This window comes from Oncorhynchus gorbuscha, linkage group LG10 (genome assembly GCF_021184085.1).
Source record: "Oncorhynchus gorbuscha isolate QuinsamMale2020 ecotype Even-year linkage group LG10, OgorEven_v1.0, whole genome shotgun sequence".
Classification (NCBI taxonomy): Eukaryota; Metazoa; Chordata; class Actinopteri; order Salmoniformes; family Salmonidae; genus Oncorhynchus; species Oncorhynchus gorbuscha.
The window spans coordinates 72974475-73001825 of NC_060182.1; the positions used below are offsets into that span (position 1 = coordinate 72974475).

The 27351-nt window shown below is 44.0% G+C and overlaps 2 protein-coding genes, 1 non-coding gene and 1 pseudogene across 6 annotated transcripts in view; 2 read left to right on the plus strand and 2 right to left on the minus strand.

The window, feature by feature from the left end:
- Window positions 1–1820, plus strand: part of mnat1 (MNAT1 component of CDK activating kinase) — a 90349-nt gene extending 88529 nt beyond the window's left edge. For all 4 annotated transcript variants that reach the window (XM_046366968.1, XM_046366966.1, XM_046366965.1 and 1 more), the window contains one exon: window positions 1493–1820. In XM_046366968.1, the coding sequence (XP_046222924.1) occupies window positions 1493–1613 (121 nt within the window). In that variant the 3' untranslated portion in view covers window positions 1614–1820. The remainder of the gene's footprint in view (window positions 1–1492) is intronic.
- LOC124046937 lies at window positions 1218–4389 on the minus strand (annotated as a pseudogene).
- A 280-nt stretch (window positions 4390–4669) lies between these two features.
- Window positions 4670–17418, plus strand: slc38a6 (solute carrier family 38 member 6). Its single transcript, XM_046366963.1, has 16 exons — window positions 4670–4988; window positions 6443–6573; window positions 6687–6760; window positions 7095–7147; window positions 7351–7390; window positions 11358–11436; window positions 13397–13482; window positions 13575–13633; window positions 13717–13782; window positions 14296–14346; window positions 15050–15129; window positions 15582–15682; window positions 15940–16064; window positions 16282–16426; window positions 16667–16761; window positions 16998–17418. The coding sequence occupies exons 1-16, from the start codon at window positions 4896–4898 to the stop codon at window positions 17079–17081; spliced, it is 1362 nt and encodes a 453-aa protein (XP_046222919.1). The 5' UTR covers window positions 4670–4895; the 3' UTR covers window positions 17082–17418.
- Window positions 17419–27275: 9857 nt separating this feature from the next.
- trnat-ugu lies at window positions 27276–27351 on the minus strand. The gene has a single exon. It is a non-coding gene; the product is annotated as a tRNA-Thr (tRNA).

A 27351-nucleotide genomic window follows, 5' to 3' on the forward strand; every position in this document is an offset into this window, starting at 1 on the left:
AGCAGGTGTATCTCACTGATCATCCCTAAAGCCAACACCTCATTTTGGCCGCCTTTTGTTCAAGTTCTCTGCTGCCTGTGACTGGAACGAATTGCAAAAATCGCTGAAGTTGGAGACTTTTATCTCCCTCACCAACTTCAAACATCAGCTATCCGAGCAGCTAACCGATCGCTGCAGCTGTACATAGTCTATCGGCAAATAGCCCACCCATTTTTACCTACCTCATCCCCATACTGTTTTTATTTATTTACTTTTCTGCTCTTTTGCACACCAATATCTCTACCTGTACATGATCATCTGATCATTTATCACTCCAGTGTTAATCTGCAAAATTGTAATTATTCGCCTACCTCATGCCTTTTGCACACAATGTATATAGACTCCCCTTTTTTTTCCTACTGTGTTATTGACTTGTTAATTGTTTACTCCATGTGTAACTCTGTTGTCTGTTCACACTGCTATGCTTTATCTTGGCCTAACTGGTTAAATAAACTAGCCTACCTGGTTAAATGAAGGTGAAATAATAAAAATAATAAAACCATGCTTCACTGTAGGGATGGTGCCAGGTTTCCAACAGACGTGACGCTTGGCATTCAGGCCAAAGAGTTTAATCTTGGTTTCATCAGATCTGAGAATCTTGTTTCTCATGGTCAGTCTTTAGGTGCCTTTTGGCAACCTCCAAGCGGGCTGTCGTGTGCCTTTTACTGAGGAGTGGCTTCCATCTGGCCACTCTACTGTAAAAGCTTGATTGGTTGAGTGCTGCAGAGATGCTTGTCCTTCTGGAAGGTTCTCCAATCTCCACAGAGGAACTCTGGAGCTCTATCAGAGTGACCATTGGGTTCTTGGTAAACGCCCTGACCAAGGCCCTCCTCCCCGTTTGCTCAGTTTGGCATGGCAGCCAGCAAGTGTATGGTGGTTCCAAACTTCTTCCATTTAAGAATGATGGAGGCCATTGTACCCTTCCCCAGGTCTGGCCTCGACACAATCCTGTCTCGGAGCTCTACTCTATTCCTTCGACCTGATTACTTGGTTTTTGCTCTGACATACACTGTCAACTGTGGTACCTTTATATAGACAGGTGTGTGCCTTTCCAAATCATGTCCAATCAGTTGAATTTACTACAGGTGGACTCCCAAGTTGTAGAAACATCTCAAGGATGATCAATGGAAACAGGATGCACCTGAGTTCAATTTCGAGTCTCATAGCAAAGGGTCTGAATACTTATGTAAATAAGCTAGATGTTTTTAAAATTTTTAATACATTTGTAAAAATGTCTAAACCTGTTTTCCCTTTGTCATTATGGGTTATTGTGTGTAAAATAATGAGGGGGAAAAATGCATTTAATAAATGTTGGAATCTGACTGTAACGTAACAAAATGTGGAAGAATTCAAGGGGTCTGACTACTTTCCAAATGCATTGTAGGTGCTGACACTGCTTTGTTACAAAATTATATTTTTTACTGGTATGGTTCTTCTCTCTTTCTGTTGGTAGGTATTTGAATCACGTGCGTACTGCCCAGCCCCAAGACATGGCTGGAGGATACAACTCAGGACTGGCGTGTCATCGAGCCATCCAGGATGCCTTCAGTGGGCTCTTCCATCCACTGGGCTGACCCCTCAAAAACAGAGAGGAGCTCAGAAATATGAGGCTGTCAATATAAACTCTTGTCTAAGGACTCAAATCACCACCCTTCTCTACATTGGGGAGGGAGCCATAGACCGCTATGGGATTGTGGTCTAAAGTCAGACCAGGATGTATATGTTGCTATTTTTGTATTATCTTATTTTCATTTTTATTAAAATAAATATTTAAAAAACAAGCCAGTTGTGGTCTGAACCAAGTCGTTTGTTGGATAATAAAGCTTTTGAAACAATGCCTTATTGTTTGACCAGGATAATGGACCAGTCAAGATGTTACCATTATTTAGATCATGACCGCCTCATTGACACTTTAAAATTAAAATGTGAACATCATTCACAGATCAAAAACTAAATGTATAATTTTAATGTCTCAGAATGACTTCCTTGGTCAAATATATTCAATCTTTCGTCTCTCCAGACTTCTGTCTCTTTGGCGCTGGTTCTTCTATGGTTTCTGAGGAGAGGAGAAAGAGTATTTGCATTTTCAGTTTTTCAGAGAGTGAATGAATCATGCATGTGTGAGTACTGTGTGAATGAAAGCTCACCTACCTGTGTGTATTCTTACTGCTGAAGAGCACCTCTTTGGGGATAGTGAAGGTCACAGACATCATCTCCTTATTGGGGGCCACATTCCTCACCAGATGCACAGAGCACCGCCCCTCTAGGGAAAACCCCAGGCTGGCTGAGGCCCTTTCCACCATGTTTCTCTGAGGGTTGTACTCTTTAGAGAACACAGCAGTGCACTTGCGGCAGTTTCACATCACATGTACACTGGCTGTCCCCTTCAGCAGGGCAGCCAGACAAGAGGTTGGCAACAGGAAGATAGCACACGTGTTTCCGAGTAAGTTCTGCAAAATAGAAAAGGGTCTGAGTTGTTTTATCGTGCCTACAGTCATATATCTTAGTGATGTCACTGCCTACGTCATTACCTTCTTCTCATGAGACCAAACCCATGCCCTCATAGCTAAACAAAAGTTTTAGTGTTGTCTAACAGCTTAGCAGTAAATGTCCACGTTGATTTATAGTGGAATGTCTGACTAGTCTCTTATCTCTTACAGTCCCCTGCAGAGTTCTGTCTTCACAGTCACACATTTCTCAGACAGTTTCTTTATAAGAGGCATAAAAGACTGGAACAATATTAAACCTTTATAATGAATATATATATATATATATATATTGTTAATCTGTAGTCTAGGACCCTGTAAATGTAAGGAGGGGGGTCTTATAACCCCTCCCCTTCTATTAATACAACATCAAATCAAATGTATTTATATAACCCTTCTTACATCAGATGAAATATCAAAGTGCTGTACAGAAACCCAGCCTAAAACCCCAAACGGCAAGCAATGCAGGTGTAGAAGCACGGTGGCTAGAAAAAAACTCCCTAAAAAGGCCAAAACCTAGGAAGAAACCAGTCTGAGGGGTGGCCAGTCCTCTTCTGGCTATGCCGGGTGGAGATAACATAAGCATAATCAATTATTATAATACATCAAACATTTGGTACAGCCCTGATCATGACCCCTATGTGAACCCCTGACAGTTCCAATACACACGAGAAATCAAATTCATGTCACACTGTTCTCACGCACCTATAGCAGAGGGAGAGTGAAGATAAGGAATGAATGCAATGTGCATGCCTCTGATTTCATGACAAACTATGTTTAATCAAAATCACAATTTCATTGGACTTACTTTGGCCACCATATTTTCCTCTCCAACCATCACCATCTTGAAGAAGTGGTAGGTGGAGTCGATGGTGTTGGTCTTATTGACCACACAGGTCACCCAAGGGTTCTTATCCATTATGCCTTGGCCTGGAAATTGATTTGCAACAGCAGACAGCATCATGCCAGTAAAACAAAATGAATCAGCACTATTGTTTTCCTCACACACACACTTAATGTATTTCATCGGTAGCTAATTGACCACTCAGGAAACACAATCTTGGGAGGGTGGTCAGGGATTGAAGAAAGCATCACTTGTAAAATACACAATGATCTGTCAACAGCATCTCTGATACCCATGCCTGTGTCTGTCTTCTGACAGATAGTACTACTTATATTGTGATGCAAAACAGTACAGTATGTTTGTGGCACTCTCACCTATGAGGTTTCTGTAGGGAAGCTGGTGCTCCCGCAGGTTCATATGTGCAATGTGACCCACTCGACTAAACCCTGAGTGAAATCCTGTCCCTCTGGAAGCAGAGTGCACAGAACCTCCTCACTCTTCAGGTCATCATAGGTCAGCCGTAGCTTGTTGCAGCTGTAGCTCTTGAGGTACTCCAAATGACCGCAACACCTCGGCCTCTGCGTCGCTGAATGAGTTGGGTGAGTAGACACTGGCAGGGTCCAGCAGCAAGAGCCTGTCGTTATCGCTGCCTTCGACCGCCAAAGACGCTTTAACATGCCTGGGCGCTGGAGGGTTATTTCTTTCGGGCTCTTTACCAATTTATTCAGGACTTATTTTGTCACACACAGGGCTGGAACAACAACTGTCTGGGCAAAGGCTTCTTTATACAAACAAGCCAGACCTCGGACCTCTGGAGGAGCTGTCTATAGGCTGGGGCAGGCATCTGATTATGGAACTCACGGGACAAGTTGATGCTCGGGACCGCAGAACACTGGGTCCGGTATCGATAGCGGGATTGCAAGCTGCTTTACATTTGTAGTAGTGAGAATATTCTAGGAATAATCCTGCAATGACAAATCGTAGAAGAGGTCTCTTTGAAATATTACCTGTCCTAAGCATCTACATTAGGAAAATGAAAAACAGACAATATACGTAAAATAAAAAGCGGATAATTGACACACAACACTGGACGATTACTGTTTGATATTGCATGGAAAGATGAATTTATTCAGTACAAATGTAAACATTGAAACGCATTCATCACCTCAACATCCGCTCTGCATAACGCGCACATGTTTTATGTCATCATTAGTGGACTTGTTTGCAGCCACATGATTCGTCAGATGGAACTGTCGAACTCTGATTTGATAAAAATGATGTGCAACCTATAAAGGCGACGAATACATGCCGTAGCGTTTTCATGTCATATGACCACCTCAAATCAACTGTGAGAAGTTGCAAACACAGCTAAAACGTTTCTAATAGTGGAGCATATTTTGTTGGTTAAAGGAAGCGTTTTCCGTTAACAGCCACCACGATCTGCACAGATGAGGTATCTATTGTATTGGTTGTTGAAAGTAACATTATACTAACGCCTTGCCCAAGAGGGTAAGTCACCTGGAGACATGAGTATCAATGGGGAAGGCACCACCGTCCACTCCGACCATTGGGCCGCTGCGGATGACATGGGCTGCGAGACCAATCCTCTCCTGGGAAATGTAAGTCAGCACTCCGCTCTAGCCGGGAATTAAGAGGCATGCGTTAAATAACCTTGTGCTCACTCCGACAATGGCAGTCTGAGTTTCAGTAACGTTACTTTTGGCAACCTGTTTACAATCCCAATCTAGTTTACTACAACTGGTCTCTAGTAGGGAGTCTATATTATGTTAGAAAGTGAAACGGTTAAATAGAAGGCAGGACCCAGCTAGTGAACATGAATCACATGCTCAATCTGTACAATTCTATCTCACATGACACTTTAGTTCACTTGCATTGTCTCCCTCAGCATTTTGGAAATCATGCACATTCTCTTCTCAGGCTGTTTAGCATTGCAAAGTCCACATCTCACAATGATTTGGCCCCAGGGAGGTACTGAACACATCCCATTAGAATTATTTGTTAAAAGTTATTCTTCTTGAGCCAGCAGATAGTGACTGGTAGGCTACATATTTCTTTGGCATTTTTTGTCTGTGAAATTTGGCATTTTCACACATCCCACTGTAAAGTGAACCTTAGAGGTCATGACAAAGAAAATAATGATCCCTAATAAGTTCAAGCATCGCAACACTAGTCTTTAAAATGATTGATTTGACTGGTTACTCATTATGGTGATTGATTGCTGTGAAACAAATGAACTTACATGGGAATTGGAGCACCTCAGACATGTTACTACGGCTTCTCTGCTAGTCCCTATATCGCCTCATGTTTAGCCCTCTAGTCACTTTTTAATGTGTTCATATTTTGCCTTACTCTTCTCATATGTATATGATGTATTCTGTATTCTACTGTATCTTAGTATATGCCGCTCTGACATTGCTTGTCAAAATATTTATATTTTCTTAATCCCATTCCTTTACTTAGATTTGTGTGTGTTGTATGTTGTGAAATTGTCAGATATTACTTTACTGTCGGAGCTAGAAACTCAAGCATTTCGCTACACCCGCAATAACATTTGCTAAACACGTGACCAGTAACATTTGATTTGATGTAATTATAGTACACTTCCTGTCTACCACTGCTGTAACCTTGGCTATATCAGCTCCAAAAACGTGTATGTTAATCCAGACTCATACTCCTGTTCGCTGTGACACTGACACCAGGGTTGTGGCTGGATCTCTCCAGGGTATTCCCTAATAGAGAGGCCCTGCAGAGCCAGGCATCACCCTTAATATACACAGCTCCGGCAGCTCAAATCCACTCATCCCTCATTCCATTCCCACATCCTACATTTAATTATAGGGCAGTGATCCTCATCACCATTACACCAGTGTATCTCAGAAGGGTTTCCCCCAAGTAGTAGTCAGTCCGTGTGTCCCTTTCTTGATTATGTTTTGTATCAGAAATTGTGCTTTCAAGTAAAGTAAGCTATTGTGTAGTGAGTTGTATATTGATTTGTGATTGACTGACCTCTCCTTATGCCCCCCCCCCTCTCGCTCTTCCGCTACCTCTCCAGAGAGCAGAGGAGCCAAGGGCTAAAGGGGCCTCCTTTACCTCCTCGGTCTTCAACCTGATGAATGCCATCATGGGCAGTGGCATCCTGGGCCTGGCCTACGCTATGGCCAACACGGGCATAGTGGGATTTTGGTGAGTAGGACACATCCAGGCATATTTTTAAGAAGAAATTGCAAGAACAACAAGCTCTACAACTGTATCTCTATGTATGTCACTGTGATGTGAATGTGGCTCCATGTCTGCAGTATCCTCTTGCTGCTAGTGTCCAGTCTGGCAACCTACTCTATACACCTCCTACTGAAGCTGTGTGATCAAACCGGTGAGCTGGCCTTCAGATCTCATGTCAAACATCTGTATGATATAGCACGATTAGGCTGACAATGTAATACTATCAATCTAAATCATTCCATCTTATCTCTTAGACCAGCTAAAATAAACCCACATGATCAGTCAGGTGATGGCACACCTCTAATTCAGTCATCTTGAGTATGTTACTACCAGTATTGTCTCCTGAGAGTTGGTTTAGATGAGATGTCAATGGGAATTAGAATTATAGTACACTTACATATAGTTCCTGTTTAATATTAGGTGTGAACTGTAGAGAATGTACACTGTTTGTTTATGGTGGATTGATGTGTTTCTGTCACCCATAGGTATCACCTCATATGAAGACCTAGGAGGCAGAGCCTTGCAGAAGCCAGGCAAAGTGAGTCCGAATAACAAATCATAAGTCACAAATAAATATTATTCACTGTTTCCATCAAGCAGGAAGTAAGACATGAAGCTTGACTTGTACGCCTAGTATAGTACTACACAGTTGTGGAATGTTATGAACCCTGATATTTCACTTTTGTACCTGCGTAGGAAATAATCTATCATTCAAGTAACGCCCTTTTAAATTATTTGTAGGTTCTTGTTGGAGTCAGTATTCTCATCCAAAACATTGGAGGTAAGGTCAGCTTTTTTTCTTTGCTCTTAAGTTCCTCAATTCTGCATTCTGCAGGTGTAACATTTGAAATGAGGTAGCACCATTGAGAAGTAACATCTTAGGGTGAGGCAGACCTGGTTTAGCCTCAATGATGTCACAGTATCATGTGTCACTGGCGGGAGTGAGGAGGTTGTAAAGCTGGACATGTTTCCTGTAACTGTATGAGGCTCTGGGTTCAATCCCCGGCATCTCCACTCCTTTTAGGGCTCATGAGTGGTGCAGCGGTCTAAGGCACGGCATCTCTACCTGGCCAAGGCTTTCGACTCTGTCAATCACAACATTCTTATTGGCAGACTCTGCAGCCTTGGTTTCTCAAATGATTGCCTCGCCTGGTTTACCAACTACTTCACTGATAGAGTTCAGTGTGTCAAATCGGAGGGCCTGTTGTCTGGACCTCTTACAGTCTCTATGGGTGTGCTACAGGGTTCAATTCTTGGGCCGATTCTCTTTTCTGTATACATCAATGATGTTGCTCTTGCTGCTGGTGATTCTCTGCTCCACCTCTACGCAGACGACACCATTCTGTATACTTCTGGCCCTTCTTTGGACACTGTGTTAACAACCCTCCAGGCAAGCTTCAATGCCATACAACTCTCCTTCCGTTGCCTCCAACTGCTCTGAAACGCAAGTAAAACTAAATGCATGCTTTTCAATCGATCGCTGCCCGCACCTGCTCGCCCGTCCAGCATCACTACTCAGGACGGCTCTGACTTAGAATACGTGGACAACTACAAATACCTGGGTGTCTGGTTAGACTGTTAACTCTCCTTCCAGACTCCCATTAAGCATCTCCGATCCAAAATTAAATCTAGAATCCGCTTCCTATTTCGCAACAAAGCATCCTTCACTCATGCTGCCAAACATACCCTCGTAAAACTGACCATCCTACCGATCCTCGACTTCGGTGATGTCATCTATAAAATAGCCTCCAATACCCTACTCAATAAATTGGATGCATTCTATCACAGTGCCATCCGTTTTGTCACCAAAGCCCCATACACTACCCACCATTGCGACCTGTACGCTCTCGTTGGTTGGCCCTCGCTTCATACTCGTCGCCAAACCCACTGGCTACAGGTAATCTACAAGTTTCTACTAGGTAAAGCCCCGCCTTATGTCAGCTCACTGGTCACCATAGCAGCACCCACTCGTAGCACGCGCTCCAGCAGGTATATCTCACTGGTCACCCCCAAAGTCAATTCCTCCTTTGGTCGTCTTTCCTTCCAGTTCTCTGCTGCCCATGACTGGAACGAATTGCAAAAATCTCCGAAGTAGGCGACTCACATCTCCCTCACTAGCTTTTAGCACCAGCTGTCAGGCTAAGTACAGGTGCAGTGATCTGTAAACAGCCCATCTATCTACCTACCTCATCCCTATACTGGTATTTATTTATTTATTTTGTTCCTTTGCACCCCAGTATCTCTACCTGCACATTAATCTTCTGCCGATCTACCATTCCAGTGTTTAATTGCTATATTGTAATTACTTCGCCACCATGGCCTATTTATTTCCTTAATTTACTTCACTTGCACTAACTGTATATAGACTTTTTGTTTTCTTTTGTTCTACTGTATTATTGACTGTATGTTTTGTTTATTCCATGTGTAACTCTGTGTTGTATGTGTCGAATTGCTACGCTTTATCTTGGCCAGGTCACAGTTGCAAATGAGAACTTGTTCTCAACTAGCCTACCTGGTTAAATAAAGCTGAAATAAAATAAATAAAATCTCGGTGCAAGAGGCATCATTGACAGTCATTGTAAATAAGAATTTGTTCTTAACGGACTTGCCTAGTTCAGTAAATGTCAAATGAAATAATAGTAGATAATAAACTGTTCATTTGACTCGTTTTTACTGCAGTCTTACTGGGCCTCCTGCTGGAAACCAAAGGGCCCTGCACCACAACTCTTCCTGGTGTGGCCATTGGCCCAAGTCCCTGATAACCTTTAACCTCAAGGCACTGTCTCCTCTGGTCCCTTCCATGTGGGTCTGAAACGCACTAATTGATCTCAGATGGTGACCATCATAGGTCTCATCACTGAGGGATGGGACTAACGGGAGCCCCCACTTATACCCCCACCCCCCTCCCTTCCTCAGCACTACTTTTCACACAGATGGGAGCCTAGGTGCTCTCTCTTGCCCAGTCATTAGCAGCAGGGCTGAGTGGATTATTATTGCAGTGCCCTTTAAAATGTTTGTGGTTGTCCCAGCATGGGGCAGTCCTTGAGAGGGGGCCTATGCACTGCCATGCCCCCCTGTGTCCGTCCTTTTGTAAGGGGTGCAATTAGCTCACTCTGGGTAAACACTTATCTACCCTGCCAAAAGCTGATGGGCCTATCGACCTTAATTACTACATGGCCTACGGCAGTGGCTCCCAACTATGGGTACTTGGCCTATCCACGGGGGTACTTGAGAAGGCTCGTGAGATCATAGGCCTACTGGTAAAATGCACATGAGGGGGTACTTCAGGGGTACTCCAGGCAGAGTAAAATTCAGTTGGTGGTACAGTAACTGAAAGGGTTGGGAACCACTGGCCTAGGACTCTCTCAGACCCCCGCCCACTAGCTTAATGAAATGAAAGTGTTTCTGTCTTGTGCTAAATACACCTTCCCACTGTGTCCACAGGGTACATACTGTACATACACCAATAAATTACACCAACTCTCCTTTTTTTGTTGAGAAAGACTATAATTCAACAGCTTTTGATTGAAAGAATATCATTTTTATGCTCATGGCCTTATGTTTAGAGATGAAAGTATATTCCCCACTACCAATGTGTCTGGCTTGTGGAAGACGTTGTCTACTTACCGTAAATGACTGCATGACTCTAAACAATTCCATCATGTTCCCCATGTTTGTATGGACATGCAAATCCATAAAAAGGTCGGGGTTCTGAGGTCCATACGTCAGACTAAACTCCAGACTAGGTGTTATGTACTGAATTTACCATAGTGTCTGTGAGCTGAACTGAGCGTGTGAGCAAGGAATATCCCACACTGTAGCCATACCACTGGGCTATTATGTCTGAGGAAGGGAGATTCCTGGCACCCCCATAGTAAAGCATGCCAACACTGTAACTGCACTTCATCAAGGCCAGGGCAGAGACAAGTTGGCATCTGATGCTGGGGTTACCTCAAATCCTATGAGAAAATACACTGTTAAAGGCAGTGTTCATTTCATCTGTTCGAGTCCAAGATAGGCGCCTAATGATTATCTGTACGTGTGGCTGTGTGGGCAGTAGTGTTGGAAACGTTTTCTAATGAGTGGATTAGTAGGGATAAGGGTACAGGTTAGTTTAGTTTAAAGGAGACAGGAAGTCCAGCCCCAGGGCAGTCTGGTCCAGGCAGCTGGCCCTGGCCCTCCCTCGTTCCCCAATCTAATACCCATAACGCTGCCTCCCTTAACCATAGCAACTGACTAACACTCTCACTTACCCTGACCTAAGCACTTCTCACCTCACGTCATTTGCTCCCTCTGTCCCGCTCTCTCATATTAGGGGTGGGCAGTCTGACCCACAGGAAGTGACCTAAAGCCTGGCCTATGATTGGCTGTCAGAAGAGTTTGGGTGAGAGGGAGGGGGCGGCTCATGAGACTCATACAATATCCTGTTTCCTAGGAAGCAGGAGGGAGGAGGAGAAATACCTGGATTAGTGTCAGGGATCATTATTGTTAGTATTCCTTCCCTCTCCATTCTTGCTGCCCTGACAGGGCTTCTGCAGTGGAAACATCTGCATAGTATCTGCAATTTGGGCTTAGCTGGGTGATACCCGGAGTCTGCTGCCCCACCTCTGTCAGCTTGGAGAGATGTGGACTAATATTCTTAACCTTTGTCTGACCTGTGTTTGGTTGGAACAGCATATTTGACTATTTGCTCGTGTGTGAACAATGTGGTTTTAACTATAATGAGCGTCTCTGATATTCCTCCCCAGCCATGTCGTCATACATGTTCATCTTGAAAACAGAGCTTCCTGCAGCCATTGCCAGCTTCCTGAGCCCAGAGACCTCTGGGTATGCATACACTTCCTGCATTTTCAACTCAAATGAGCTTTTATTCAAACAATTAAGAAACTAGTTACCAAGACATTCCTCGTGTGGTTTTATCTGCCTTATCACTAACAGTTATTTCTGTCCATATGGTGCATTAATCACATGACTGACACAGGTAAAATGCCATTTAGAGCAGGTTTGGATCAAATAACTGACATAAGACTAAGGATTCTAACCACAAGGCAGCTAAACCTGGAATGAACTACTCATACCTAGCCAGGCATCAGATTCAGCTTAGATCACATGAAGAATGTGGAGGAAATATGTCACCAAACCACAAAACACTGTCTAGCAGGGCTTGGAGGAAAGCCTCAGTGGTGTTGTGTAACGTGGAGCAGCAGTGAAGGAACTGTACGACTGACTGACTGAGAACCATTCCTCAGACTCCATCAGTGTCCTGTCCTTCATTTAGGCCTGGCTTGCCTGGAAGACGTACCCCTTCCCCTCCCTACCTCCTGAGAACAGCCCACAGAGAAGTCCAAGGCCTAGAATGTAACTTCTATCACTTTATTATCAGCCACACTGAGCTGAGCGATAGCTGTGGCTGGTCTCGGCCCAATCCGTCAACATCTGACTCTTCCCCTCACAGCTGCTTTGTATTAGAGGCACTGCCTCGCCCCAAATCTCTTGCATATGTTCCCTGGAATCAGAGCGATACAACGGGATATCAGTTTTGCCATTTTAATTACGGCCGTGCTGAGGGAAACAACTGTGCTGTTGATGAGTGGCTTTGGGATGTTAACACGCTCATATTGAAGCCCATTAAATGCTAAATACTCCAGTTGATTTATATTAAAATAGCATTTCCATTTATCTTGGTATCCCAGAGTGAAAGGCAGTCAGTTGTAGTCTATTTTGGAGCTTTCGAGTAGTGTCTGTAGTGAATTATGTACTGCCTACAGTAAGTCAATGAGCCCTTGTTAAAGGCCACTGACGAAGCCAAGCACGGTCATGGACAGCTGGGATGGGTTTCTGCTGCATTGACCAGATTTATGGTAATCTCCAACACTGGCAGAGCTAGTCAAAACTCAGTCCCATCCTGCAGCTTGTTATAGCACATTTCACGGGCATTTCAACAATCTTTTTCTTTCCCTCCATTGAGTAATCTAACCAGGGTTGATCCACATCCTCCAGATAGCCAGTGGCGATATGGGCTTCCCTTTGGTAGAAGCAGAGGAAAGGTTCTGAACTGAACAGTAGTGTAACCTGATTGTCCTAGGAAGGGTTTAGGTTTGAGCTGAGACAGGCGTTTGGGTCTGAGTGGTTGTTTACATAGCATCCTGTTAAAGAATGTCCACCCCGTGCAGACAGAGAAGACTGGGCCACTATGGTAACCCAGGAGCCGTGAAACTGCCAAACGAGTCACTTGGTGTTGATGTGGTCAGAGCAGGTGCTGCTGATACTGGGAGCCCCATAAACAGCCCTGGAGCCAGTCCCCCATGACCCCACACTGCGTCTCTTCCCTCCCAACACACACAGCAGCCAGAGCCACCGCCCACTCCCATCCCGATCGACCCCAGCGGAGCCAGCATGCCTTCCACATGTCACCCTTTCGCCCCCCCCCTCGCTCTCCCACCTCCCGCTTTCTGAATAAATTGCCAAGGCTATCCCTCAGCAAAGGAAAATATTATTCGCCCTCAGAAAAAAAACAGATTGAAATCATGCCCCATCTGACAGAACGTTTGCATGTGAATTACATAATTGTTATGGTTTGTGAGAGTTAAAGCCTTTAATGTATACCACATGATGACTGTCTCGCTATATTTGAGCATGAAATGGAGACAATTTTTTTGTTCAGGGTTCCAGGGGAGAGGGAGATTCCCCATTAGTGTCTTCATCATAAGACTGGTGGGGGGGGGGGGGTTCTGAAGATATCAACTATCAATATTCTCTTTCCCCCTCTCTGACCATCTCTCTGTAGGGGGGCCTGGTATGAAGATGGCAAAACGTTGCTGATTCTGATGACGGTGTGTGTGGTTCTACCTCTGGCTCTGCTGCCCAAGATTGGTGAGTGGCCTGGTTTGGTTCCGTCATCTGGCACTCTTGCCCCTGAATCTTTGATGGCTGTGTATCACCATTCCTCTCCTTCCAACCTCTAGGTTTCTTGGGCTACACCAGTAGCCTTGCATTCCTCTTCATTCTCTTCTTTACAGTTGTGGTGAGTTCAGTTCAAATCTTATGCTTGTAAAATACTTGTTTCTTTTCCTCCATAATCCATCTGACCTGTTGCCTCTTTCCCAGGTTGTGGTCAAGAAATGGGCCATCCCTTGCCCCCTCCCAAGCAATGTGACCCTGAGCATCAACCAGGTAACAACCACAATGCAAACTGCCCTGGCCCCACACACCAAATACTGTCGGTCACATTGACCTGAAGGCTGTGAGCTTTACTGCAGGCCTGGTTCAGGGCCATAGGATTAGGCCATAAGACACAATCCTGGAGATTGAATTTCTGAATGGGAGGCTTTGGTGGCTGACTGAGCTAGTTATGTATGACGAAGACCAGTGAACACTGCACTGTGATTGGTGCCAGTCCTGGAGCGGAGGAAGTACCTATGACCTCTCCAGTGCAAGGAAGTGACTGTTGACCTTGTTGGGTATAAGCGCAGCACTATTGCTTCCTTGTACACAGTCATGGCTTTGGGTCCATTTTTAAATGGCTGCTATTTACCATTCTCCACAGCCATGACTGGAATTTAATCTACCGCAACAACGCTCACATGTTTAGCCACCTTCTACAACTGGTCTCATTTTTAAAAAGTTTAAAAAGAATGGAATAGCTTTAACCTTGCTCCATTTTCTCTGTTCATAACATTTTTCCAGGTATCCAATTCCTCGGAATGTATGCCCAAACTCTTCATCATCTCCAGTAAGGTATGTATGCATTGGTTTAAAAGTTGTCTTCATCAACCATGGATATGTAGTCCATAAAACACACAGAAGCTATATAATAATTGGTAAGCTGCAATAAGTAGTGCAGTATAATGATGACAGTTGCAGAAGCAGTCCTATGGCTCTTTTAGCGCTTCAGTAAATGGCACTGTGTCTCCAGTTCTTAGTTGGTCGCTGGTGACATTTCCCAGTCATTAAGAGTGCAGGATTGTGCAGTGTATGGAATAACACGTGTCACATTACCACACTTCAGTTTAGCTGGTAATGTCTACTATTATTGCTTCAACTACTCGATCCGCACACACACACTGCCGCTCCCCCTCCCTGGGTTACCGTATAAACTGCTCCCCCTCCCTGGGTTACCGTATAAACTGCTCCCCCTCCCCAGGTTACTGTATAAACTGCTCCCCCTCCCCAGGTTACTGTATAAACTGCTCCCCCTCCCCGGGTTACTGTATAAACTGCTCCCCCTCCCCGGGTTACTGTATAAACTGCTCCCCCTCCCGGGTTACTGTATAAACTGCTCCCCCTCCCGGGTTACTGTATAAACTGCTCCCCCTCCCGGGTTACTGTATAAACTGCTCCCCCTCCCCGGGTTACTGTATAAACTGCTCCCCCTCCCCGGGTTACCGTATAAACTGCTCTATATGACTGCAGTGTGGTGAATGACTGGTGTGTGTTTCAGAGTGCTTACACCATCCCCACCCTGGCTTTCTCCTTCCTCTGCCACACTGCCGTGTTGCCCATCTACAGTGAGATGGACCGGTCAGTACCCTGCCTGACACATCCCATACACATCATACTGTATATACCTGTGTATTCGATGTCCTTACGACAACCCTCGGCCTGCATGGGGTCGCTCTCTGTCTTGTTGTTAATCGAGCATAATAACCTCAGCCGCAGTTTATCCCCATCCTTCCTCACTAAATGTATATATTTCTGGTCATTTTTATTTATGAATGTATGTAGATGAATTTACTTCTACCAGATGCATTTTAGGAAGTTTTTGCCCTTGAATACCATTGTGCCATGTTTCTGTCTATTGAAGAGCATTCCGACAAACTACGAGGCTGAGTGGGCAGTCATTTCCTGTTTACGTTCACAGCATATTGCTATGGAAATGATCATGGCCTTTGCAGTTATCATGTGTGTATTGTGGGGCCTTTTTAAATGTATGTATACTGAAATAATGAATCACTTTCCTGATGTGTGTTTAGGCCCAGTAAGAAGAGGATGCAGAATGTGACCAATGTTAGCATCTCTCTGAGCTTCCTGCTCTACCTGATCTCTGCTTTGTTTGGCTACCTCACCTTCTACAGTAAGCGGACAGTGATACCTCACAGAGAGAGCGCTGGTTGAAACTATTCAATCCATGGTGTCTCCCCCTCCTTCCAAAATGTTGGACCAGTCCTTCACTCAAATCAAATGTTATTGGTTGCATACACACATTTAGCAGATGTTATTGCGGGTGTTGCACAATGCTTGTTTTCCTAGCAGTAATATCTAACAATACACCCATCTAAAAAGTTATGGAATTAAGAAATATTAGGACAAGCTCTGCTATATCTCTGACAGGCCATGTAGACTCAGAGCTCTTGATAAGCTATGACACGTACCTGCCGCGTGATGTCTTGGTGATGGCTGTGCGTCTGGCCATCCTGCTGGCTGTCCTGCTTACTGTACCCCTCATCCATTTCCCTGTAAGTACTGTACCCCTTTTAGACTACTGCTCTGCGTCTGCTTGTTTGCTTACATTCTCATGCTTCCATATGAGTAGTTGGGACATTCTATCTGCTAAATGACCAAGAATGTACATGTCTGTCCCATAGAAAGTTACGACTTGCCTCCAATCACAGTACCATATTTTAATGAGTCCAGTTGTATGACTGCTCTAAACCTGTGCTGTCTGCCCTAAAGGCCCGGAAGGCAATGTCAGTGCTGTTTTGTGGAGATAGGCCTCTCTCCTGGATGTATCATATCTTCTCCACTCTCCTGATCCTGACTGTGGTGATGCTGCTGGCCATCCTTGTCCCTGACATCAGGAATGTGTTCGGGGTTGTGGGTAGGTGTTTAGTCATTGGGTTTTCTTTGAGGGGAGAGGGGATTATTATTGTACCATTTGCATTCATACGTTAGGTCCTTATCAGATAAATGGGGTTCAAATGGTTGGTTAATGTTCTCTTGTTTAGAGTGACGGTCTTTTAATCTATAGTTAGATTTGGGTGTTAAGTATATATTGTGTGTGTACTGTATGTTCTGTGCTGTTGAGATGTTTTACCGCCTGTGCCTCTGCATTCTCCAGGCTCGACCACGTCGACCTGCCTGTTGTTTGTGTACCCGGGGATCTTCTACCTCCGGCTCAGCAACCAGCCGCTCAAGTCTCTGGAGTCTGTGGGGGTAAGTGCACACTTCCCCAATTCATCCTCATACTGGAGTTGTTTAGCCTCAACTCATAGAAAATAGGAATTTGTAATGGCTGGAAACTCAAGAAAACATCACTATTGAATTTATATAGCCATCTACTCATAGTTATTCTACAATAACATCTGGCAATGTAATGATTATGACTACTTGTGGTTGTTTGTATATAATACTGTATTTAATACTAAAGTGATGTCACCCCCCCTCCCCAGGCTGTATGTCTGCTGATCTTCGGCCTGTTTGTGGGACTGCTCAGTCTGTGTGTCATCGTGGTCACCTGGGCACAGAACCCCTGAACAGGACCGCAGAACTAGACCACCCACAGCTCTGCTCCATAGAGCCTAAAGGGATAATTATGCCAAATAAATACTATTAGGCAGCACAACAGAACTCCATGACCACAAAAGACTGTATGACCACAACACAGGTCAGTGGCATGACCACAAGATCACTGCATCACTTCACCCAGACTCTGAAAGCATTTGACTGCCCACCACCCCCATACAATCAGTGCTGCTCTTGTGTTTGTATGTTTGACTGTACCTTTTAGCTATGGTGCTTCCAAAGCTTCAGTTGCCTTTTTTACTTCTGGACAATGTGTACACTTGACAATACATCTTGAATGTGGGATGACGTATTGGTGTCTGTGAAGTTCTTCTATTCATACTGTTATTTTTAAACTGCTTCTAAACTCCCTCATTATTGACAAGATTAAGAAATTGTTCATAATGCTTTAGCGAGCCAAGCTCTTTTATTGGGGCTGACCATGCTGAAGACCGGCCAATCACCAGACAACAGAGGTGTCATGCTCATAGGGGGCACAAGGACATGTGCAGATATGTCAAATTTTTCAGATGTTAGGTTAATGACAACTTCATTTTTAAGCCCATGTTTTACCTTAATTCTTTAAAAAAAAATCTGTCAGTAGTATTTCACAGAGGGGGCACACTGAGTGGACCAGGCCAAGAGGCACTCCAATTCTCCCTAGTAAGTGGTTCCTTCCAAGGTGAACCATGGAGCAAAGTATAGAGCCAATGATGGGTGGGACTTGCAGGTGGTATGTTAATAAGTTAATTTGACAAGTGATGTAGCCTATTGACTCCTTGACGAAGAAATAAATACATTTTGTTTCTGCTGTAATACTAGCCACAACAATTTTATGAAGTTAGCTTAAACTAGCAAGCTAGATGGGTTCCCAATCTACCAACCACAGCCTGAATTCGCTTGGTAGCTAGTTATCAGTCAAATTAGAGTATCTTAATCTAACCATTTTAGCTGGCATGCCTGCTGGCAAGGTTGCTAGACTTTCTAAATGTACTGAATAAGACTCACATTCCTTTCAATCTTTTACCCAGATTTTGGCAAAGATGCAGAGAAGCATATTTAGTTTCTTTAAAAAAAGCACAAGGTCAGGAGGATACAGACAGCTAGAGACCGATAAATACTTGGTTTAAATGTAATCTGGCACCTTGTGATAATATGTGCTTATATGATCGTATGTACTGGTGTAATATCCTAGGCGTGTTAGTGCAGCATATCGAGATGTGTGATATACAACAGTCAGAAGGACACACATCAAAATTACAATCAACAACTGCTAAATGACACCAGGTAAAGAGGTATGCTTACATAAGCCATGCAGAAAAATAGGCATATCCTCATGTACTTTGTGCCCCCTCTAAAATGATGGGTGCATGACACCCCTGGACCGTTGTAACTCTACATTACTAGTAGCATCACTTGAAACTGGAAGACCATGAACTGCCAGATCCCTAAATTAGTTTTTGCGTTCAGTCAGATTCTTGTTTGTAAATGAAAGTGCTGTAGAAAATAAATACACTGCTCAAAAAGGGAACACTAAAATAACACATCCTAGATCTGAATGAATGAAATATTCTCATGAAATACTTCTTCACATAGTTGAATATGCTGACAAAATCACACACAAATTATCAATGGAAATCAAATTTATCAACCCATGGAGGTCTAGATTTGGAGTCACACTCAAAATTAAAGTGGAAAACCACACTACAGGCTGATCCAACTTTGATGTCTGATGTAATGTCCTTAAAACAAGTCAAAATGAGGCCCAGTAGTGTGTGTGGCCTCCACGTGCCTGTATGACCTCCCTATAACACCTGGGCATGCTCCTGATGAGGTGGCAGATGGTCTCCTGAGGGATCTCCTCCCAGACCTGGACTGAAGCATCCAACAACTCCTGGACAGTCTGTGGTGCAACGTGGCGTTGGTGGATGGAGCGAGACATGATGTCCCAGATGTGCTCAATTGGATTCAGGTCTGGGGAACGGGCGGGCCAGTCCATAGCATCAATGCCTTCCTCTTGCAGGAACTGCTGACACACTCCAGCCACATGAGGTCTAGCATTGTCTTGCATTAGGAGGAACCCAGGGCCAACCGCACCAGCATATGGTCTCACAAGGGGTCTGAGGATCTCATCTTGGTACCTAATGGCAGTCAGACTACCTCTGGCGAGCACATGGAGGGCTGTGCGGCCCCCCAAAGAAATGCCACCCCTCACCATGACTGACCCACCGCCAAACCGGTCATGCTGGAGTATGTTGCAGGCAGCAGAACGTTCTCGCTCGCATTGATGTGCCATCCTGGATGAGCTGCACTACCTGAGCCATTTGTGTGGGTTGTAGACTCCGTCTCATGCTACCACTAGAGTGAAAGCACCGCCAGCATTCAAAAGTGACCAAAACATCAGCCAGGAAGCATAGGAACTGAGAAGTGGTCACCACCTGCAGAACCACTCCTTTATTGGGGGTGTCTTGCTAATTGCCTATAATTCCCACCTGTTGTCTATTCCATTTGCACCACAGAATGTGAAATGTATTGTCAATCAGTGTTGCTTCCTAAGTGGACAGTCCTAAGTGGACAGTTTGATTTCACAGAAGTGTGATTGACTTGGCGTTACATTGTGTTTAAGTGTTCCCTTTATTTTTTTGAGTAGTGTATATTAGTAGTTTACATGGTCTCTCTGACAAAGTCATTTTCAGTTACTTAATGCTCTGATGTGTTGAGTGAATATACACTCCTTGACTGCACCTCAGGTATCAGTCATAGAAAAGTTATCCTGCTGTCTTACTTCGACCTGGTTTTAAAACAAAAAATGCTAATCATGGTTTATCATCTGTTGTATTACATGATACATTTATTGTAAAATAAAAGGGAAACATTGTGACTTGTAATTGACTTTGGAATTTTAATTGAGTACTGCTGCGATCTCCTTTACTGTGGAATAATAATCACTCTACCATGTATTTGCATGCAATGTATTGACGTTGGGACAGTCTGCAGTGTTGCGCTTAGGGTCTGTAGCTAATGAAAGCCAAATGCCCAGTACTTTTCCAATCATGATGCTGTTTAGATTGTCTCTCGGCACCCTCTGGCCGCTGCACTGCTGCTTCTAATCTGAGGAATGGAGTACTCTGGTCCTCAGGCCTAGCAGGAGTCCGCCCACTCCTCACACATATGGGAGATCTGCTATTGTCAGGGGAGGGAGGACATGGTGTGTCTTTGCTGGAGTATTCTGGTAGAGATTTGCTAGTTTAGCTCACGTGGTTTAGTTCTGGTCTCCTCAGCAGTGAGGAGTCCAGTGTCTTTCCTATGACAGGCTTTGCACCCCAGAGGAAGGATCTCCTAGTTTGGTTTAATAGAAACCAAGGGCAGAATCTCAATTGCATACACCTTACCACCGCCTCAAAACTCATTGGAGAAGGTAAGAGTGGCGGGACCCCTGGCTTTCTCATCCATTGGGTTTTGAGAAGGAAGTGAGTACGCAATTGAGATCTTTTCATCTCTCATCTGCCCCATAACTACACATATTTCCACAGTGAACTGATCAAGCAAAAGCTATCCTTTGTCTGCTTGTCTGACGACTTTGGTTGCAAAGAGAGGCTCTTCTGTAACGCTTTGCAGCAGAAACACAGGCTTGTTAAACAGTAACAGATATGAGTTGTACAGATCATAGCTATCTGTCACCACTGTTGTCTGTTGGTCAGGACACAGGTTTTCACAGAAATGGTGATAATCAGGAACATCACTACACTGATGGCCATGTCTTATGTTCCCAAAGGAACCCGTATAGAGTAAGTTGTCAATATTCCTCAATCACTGAACAGAAGCACCATCTAGTGTTTGACCAAGCTCACAGCAACCTCGACTCCACCTCTACCACTGCTTGTTGACATTGTGTGCTTTGTATACTAGACTTTGGTAGAGAGATGTAACCAAATGAGGCAGTTTTCTCCAAGCGTTTCCCTGAGTTTGAGCTGTATGTTAATGCAGACCAGAGCTGTTGAGATGGAGGGTTCATGCATGTGTCCTCAGTGTTTTTGTTTTGCTTAATGGACTTAATGGAGGAGAGTTGGAGTGGGGAGGAGGGAACACGGGGCTTAAATTAAACCTCTGTTGGCAGCCGCAGCTTGCCCCATAATTTTTAGAGCTGTCAGTTTTATTTTTTCATGTTTTTTCTTCTGTTGTTGGAGATCGGGACGTGAGGTACCACCACCAATTCTTATTCCATGTCCCTACTCAAATAAAATACAATTTCATTTGTCACATACACATGGTTGGCAGATGTTAATGCGAGTGAAGCGAAATGCTTGTGCTTCTAGTTCCGACAACGCAGTAATAACCAACGAGTAATCTAACCTAACAATTTCACAACTACCTTATACACACAAGTGTAAAGGGATGAAAAATATGTACATAAAGATATTTGAATGAGTGATGGTACAGAACGGCGTAGACAAGATGCAGTAGATGGTATAGAGTACAGTATATACATATGAGATGAGTAATGTAGGGTATGTAAACGTTATATAAAGTGGCTAGTGATACATTTTTTACATACATTTTTCCAATATTAAAGTGGCTGGAGTTGTGTAAGTATGTTGGCAGCCACCACTCAATGTTAGAGGTGGCTGTTTAACAGTGTGATGGCCTTGAGATAGAAGCTGTTTTTCAGTCTCTCGGTCCCTGCTTTGATGCACCTGTACTGACCTCGCCTTCTGGATGATAGCGGGGTGAACAGGCAGTGGCTCGGGTGGTTGTTGTCCTTGATGATCTTTATGGCCTTCCTGTGACATTGGGTGGTGTAGGTGTCCTGGAGGGCAGGTAGTTTGCCCCCGGTGATGCGTTGTGCAGATCTCACTACCCTCTGGAGAGCCTTACGGTTGTGGGCGGAGCAGTTGCCGTACCAGGCGGTGATACAGCCCGACAGGATGCTCTCGATTGTGCATCTGTAAAAGTTTGAGTGCTTTTGGTGACAAGCCGAATTTCTTCAGCCTCCTGAGGTTGAAGAGGCATTGCTGCGCCTTCTTCACCATGCTGTCTGTGTGGGTGGACCAATTCAGTTGGTCCGTGATGTGTACGCTGAGGAACTTATAACTTACGACCCTCTCCACTACTGTCCCGTCGATGTGGATAGGGGCTCCCTCTGCTGTCTCCTGAAGTCCAAGATCATCTCCTTTGTTTTGTTGATGTTGAGTGAAGTTATTTTCCTGACACCACACTCCGAGGGCCTTCACCTCCTCCCTGTAGGCCGTCTCGTCGTTGTTGGTAATCAAGCCTACCACTGTAGTGTTGTTTGCAAACTTGATTGAGTTGGAGGTGTGCATGGCCACGCAGTGGTGGGTGAACAGTGAGAACAGGAGAGGGCTCAGAACAAACCCTTGTGGGGCCCCAGTGTTGAGGATCAGTGGGGTGGAGATGTTGTTATACCTACCCTCACCACCTAGGGGCGGACCGTCAGGAAGTCCAGTACCCAGTTGCACAGGGCGGGGTCGAGACCTAGGGTCTCGAGCTTGATGACGAGTTTGATGACGAGTTTGGATGGTACTATGGTGTGAAATGCTGAGCTGTAGTCGATGAACAGCATTCTCACATAGGTATTCCTCTTGTCCAGATGGGTTAGGGCAGTGTGGTTGTGTTTGCGTCGTCTGTGGACCTATTGGGGCAGTAAGCAAATTGGAGTGGGTCTAGGGTGTCGGGTAGGGTGTCGGTGGAGGTGATATGGTCCTTGACTAGTCTCTCAAAGCACTTCATGATGACCAAAATAGAGTCGTGGTCAGCTTTTCCGAAAGGAGGACGGGGGAGAGCCTTATATGCGTAACAATGATCCGGGGTTCTACCAGCCCTGGTAGCACAATCGATATGCTGATAAAATTTAGGGAGTCTTGTTTTCAGATTAGCCTTGTTAAAAGCCCCAGCTACAATGAATGCAGCCTTAGGATATGTGGTTTCCAGTTTACATAGAGTCAAATAAAGTTAGTTCAGGGCCATCGATGTGTCTGCTTGTGGAGGGAATATATGCGGCTGTGACTAATCGAAGAGAATTCTCTTGGTAGATAATGCGGCTGACATTTGATTGTGAGTAATTCTAAGTCAGGTGAACAGAAGGACTTGATGTATGTTGTTATGATCACACCCTTCTGTTTGTGGGTGTGTGTGCACATTTTAAATACATATTTTCAAAAGTCTAAGAATTCCAGTTCAATGTATTCCTATTCTGAGAACTGAGTAACGATACAGAGTAAACCCACAGGGACCCAGTATAATGTCCTGTCGTCCTCCCAGTAGGAAGAGACAGGTCCTGGCCAGACAGATGAATGTTCAGACAGTCCAGGTTTCCTTAGGTAATCCTGGTGTAAAGGGTGTGTGGTAGTAGCCAGGATGATCAGTGGTTGGCTCTGAGAGCGTGGACATGAGGGAGAGCAGAACCTCTGCTTGAGTGCCACACTTCCTGGTCATTCCTGCAACAGATGAGGAGCGGTCACTATAGGCTCACTGCAGTGGCTTAGTTACAGTGCCAGATCTACTACATCTGGCACTGTAGTAGATCTAAGTCCTGTGAGACATCTGCTTACTGTTCACCTTTACAACCTATTCAAAGCCAGCACTGAGAAGAAGTCTTGTAATACTTTCTGATATTAGACTCTCTCCTAGTGGCTGTGTGAGTTTTCATTATTCTAACATTATGGTTGTGGAATGTCACGCAGACATGAGAACAGTCTGAATCTACTTGTAAATACTATAATAGATCTCTACAAAATGTAATTTGACAGTGTCACCACAGATTGTGTTTTCGTAACCACTGTGTCATCCTGCTGCCTCTAACTCCTCCTCCTTGCTTCTCTCCATCCCCCAGACCATCTTCAACCCCAATCGATTTACATGGTATATCACTAACCATGCTTTTCACGTCAAACTAAGAACATTCCTCACTCTGAGGACTCTTTTAAGTCCACAGATGTCCCCTCATTCACACCACTCCAGTCATATTAGGTCATTTCCATGTAAAAAGACCCATGCGCACCAACATGTGAAGTTCATAGCAGCATATGAAATTGGCTGTCAAATGAAAGCTAAGAGTCTATATTTTTTAGACTTCCACATTTTGTTGTGTTATAAAGTGGGATTAACATGGATGTAACTGTCATTTTTTGTCAACGATCTACACAAAATACTCTAATGTCAAAGTGGAAGAAAATGTTAACATAGTGTTTTAGTTTTCATTAATTTAAAAACAATCCTGATTAGATAAGTATTCAACCCCCTGAGTCAATACATGTTACAATCTCCTTTGGCAGTGATTACAGCTGAGTCTTTTTGGGGTAAATCTCTAAGAGCTTTACACACCTGGATTGTACAATATTTGCCCATTATTATTTTTTTTCATTCTACAAGTTGGTTGTTGATCATTGGCTGACAGCCATTTCAAGTCTTGCCATATATTTTCAAGCCGATAACTGTAACTAAGCCACTCAGGAATATTCAATGATAGTCTTGGTAAGCAACTCCACTGTATATGTGGCCTTGTGTTTTAGGTTATTATCCTGCTGAAAGGTGAATTTGTCTCCCAGTGTCTGATGGATAGCAGACTGAACCAGGTTTTCCTCTAGTATTTTGCCTGTGCTTAGCTCTATTCTGTTTCTTTTTATCCCCAAAAAACTCCTTTCTCCTTACATCATGTTATGAATATGCTTGTCATCAGTATCATGCTGCCACCACCATACTTGAAAAGAGTGGTACTCAGCAGTGACATCATTTCACCTAAACCTAGGGTAATACAATTTGAAGAACAGCAAAAATAAGATAAATTTACTCCAGCCATTATCAACTTGGCTACTGTAGCTTCAGTCACCTCAGTTGATAGGTGACTTAAAATTCTACAAACACATGCCATACAGCAATTAGCTGGTAGATACTAGCTCAGCACCGGGATGAAAAACTGTAGTTTAGTTTCATGTCATGTCAAACAGCCGACGTTACCTAACTTCCACCTCTGCACAGTGCAGTTGCGTCGATGCGTCAGCGGTGGCATAATGGAATTTCTCGGTGCTCGCAAGGTCTGAGAAATCTCATGCTATTTTTACACATTTTTGCTATGAGTCTGAGAGAAAATGTTGCTGTTTTAGAGCTCAGAGATTCTTGAAAGATGGGACAATCAACTTTTTTCAACAAATATTTGTCTTAATATTAACAACATTTGAAATATATATTTTGATAGACCAAAGTATCAGCTATCACACCATGTGTAGGAACAACCTTATTTTTCATAAAATGCAACTAACTGGAGTTATGTCAACTCCATCAGACACCATAAAGGCATTACATTTGTACAATTATTGTCCAACAAGTGTTTAAAGGCCTTGATTGTTTAATTCTAACATTAGATTATTCAAATATGTAATACAATTCTCCAAATGTATTTTTGTTTCATTTTATAGCACTATTAAATGGCCCAGGGCTAATTATGTTAATATTTTGGCATGTTTTTTTTACATTTAGGACATTAAACAACATTTATAAAGCAAACATGATCCCTTGAGTCTAGCTCAGCAAATACTTCAATTGTTTACGCATATGTTGCAGAACAGTGATTGCGAAAAAAAAAATAGTTAGGCATCAGACATGGAGTTGACAAGTCACTGACAGGGGTTGACAACATACTCAAAACAGACATATTTTTGCCTCCAAATGAAAGTTCAATACAAACATTTGTAAAATATGGAAAATTATTCATTTGAAAATCCCCAATAAAAACAATCATTCTGTCAAATCTTTCAGCAATCTGAAGGAGTTGAAGACAAAAAAAAAAAATACTCAGTTTCTTTATGATTCTAAAACCTTATTAAATGTAACATATTTGAACCTAAATTAATTTTCTATTTGAATCTATCAGGCAGATTGAGTTGACAGTTTAGGCTTGTGACCATGGTGATTCCAATATTGTTTGTTAATTTAAAAAACAATCCAAAGTAGAGAACTTTACAGACCATGAGTGGTCTTGTTGCACTACATGTAATGTGGACATGAATAAGGGGTATAGCTGACCCTTCTTATACCTGATTCATTTAGGATTTTAGACAAATCTGATGGACTTGACCAAATCCCCTGAAACATCTTTTAGGAATCAAAGTTGAGAAAAATATTCTTAAGTATTTAGAGAATTTCCCACTTATCCCCTGTTTGTTAAGTCAACCGGCGTTTTGTTTCTCAGCTCCTGCTTTTCCCCAGTCTCTCTTTGCTCACCCTCCTGGTTTTGACCATTGCCTGTCCTGACTCTGAGCCCGCCTGCCTGACAACTCTGCATGGCCCTGGGCCTGCATGCCATCTGGTGCCTTTGCCCCTACTCCAGATTACCGACCCCTGCCTGCCTTGACCTGTCGTTTGCATGCCCTGTTGTTGTAATACACATTATTACATTACATTTACATTTAAGTCATTTAGCAGACACTCTTATCCAGAGCGACTTACAAATTACTTCAACACAGTCTGCACTTGGGTCTTACCTGAAACATGATAGTACAAACTGGCCATGACTGACCCAGCAGACTTGGACCAGTTCCGCAACGCCATCTCATCCCATGGAGCCCTCATTGGTAGACACAAGGAGTTGCTTCGTGGTCTGATGGAAAGGTTCCAGGTTGTGACCGAAAGTCATGACCTAGCATTGGACGCCTTGCGGGGGCAATTCCATGGGTTGTTTACCAGGCAGCCTACCATGACGGCAACCTCCCAGCCCCTCAGTAACCCGGCTGGTTGCAGCGCCGTCACACCGGTTTCCCAGGAACCCGCTTATCTCCCCCGGAGCGCTGTGATGGAGATTTCAGAACCTGCCGGGCCTTTCTCTACCAGTGCTCCCTCGTTTTCGAGCTGCAGCCATCTACGTTCCCCTCGGACCGCTCAAAGATAGTATACATTATGATGTCCGGGAGGGCACTTGCCTGGGTCACAGCGGTGTGGGAGCAACAATCCGCCGTCTGCCTCAGTCTGGAGGTATTCGTGACGAAGGTGAGAAGGGTGTTTGAGGCTCCGGTGTCCGGGAGAGAGGCTGACCAGAAGTTACTCCAGCTTTGGCAGGACTCCCTCTCTCTTATATATGCCATTTAGCAGACGCTTTTATCCAAAGCGACTTACAGTCATGTGTGCATACATTCTACGTATGGGTGGTCTGGGTGGTCCCGTGGTCCCGGGGATCGAACCCACTACCCTGGCGTTACAAGCGCCATGCTCTACCAACTGAGCTACACAGGA

Coding starts and splice junctions, on each gene's coding strand:
- slc38a6 (XM_046366963.1), top strand. CDS start 4,896: ATGAGTATCAATGGGGAAGGCACCACCGTCCACTCCGACCATTGGGCC. Junction 13,483..13,574: donor GGCTCTGCTGCCCAAGATTG/GTGAGTGGCCTG, acceptor TCCAACCTCTAG/GTTTCTTGGGCTACACCAGT. Junction 16,427..16,666: donor GAATGTGTTCGGGGTTGTGG/GTAGGTGTTTAG, acceptor TGCATTCTCCAG/GCTCGACCACGTCGACCTGC.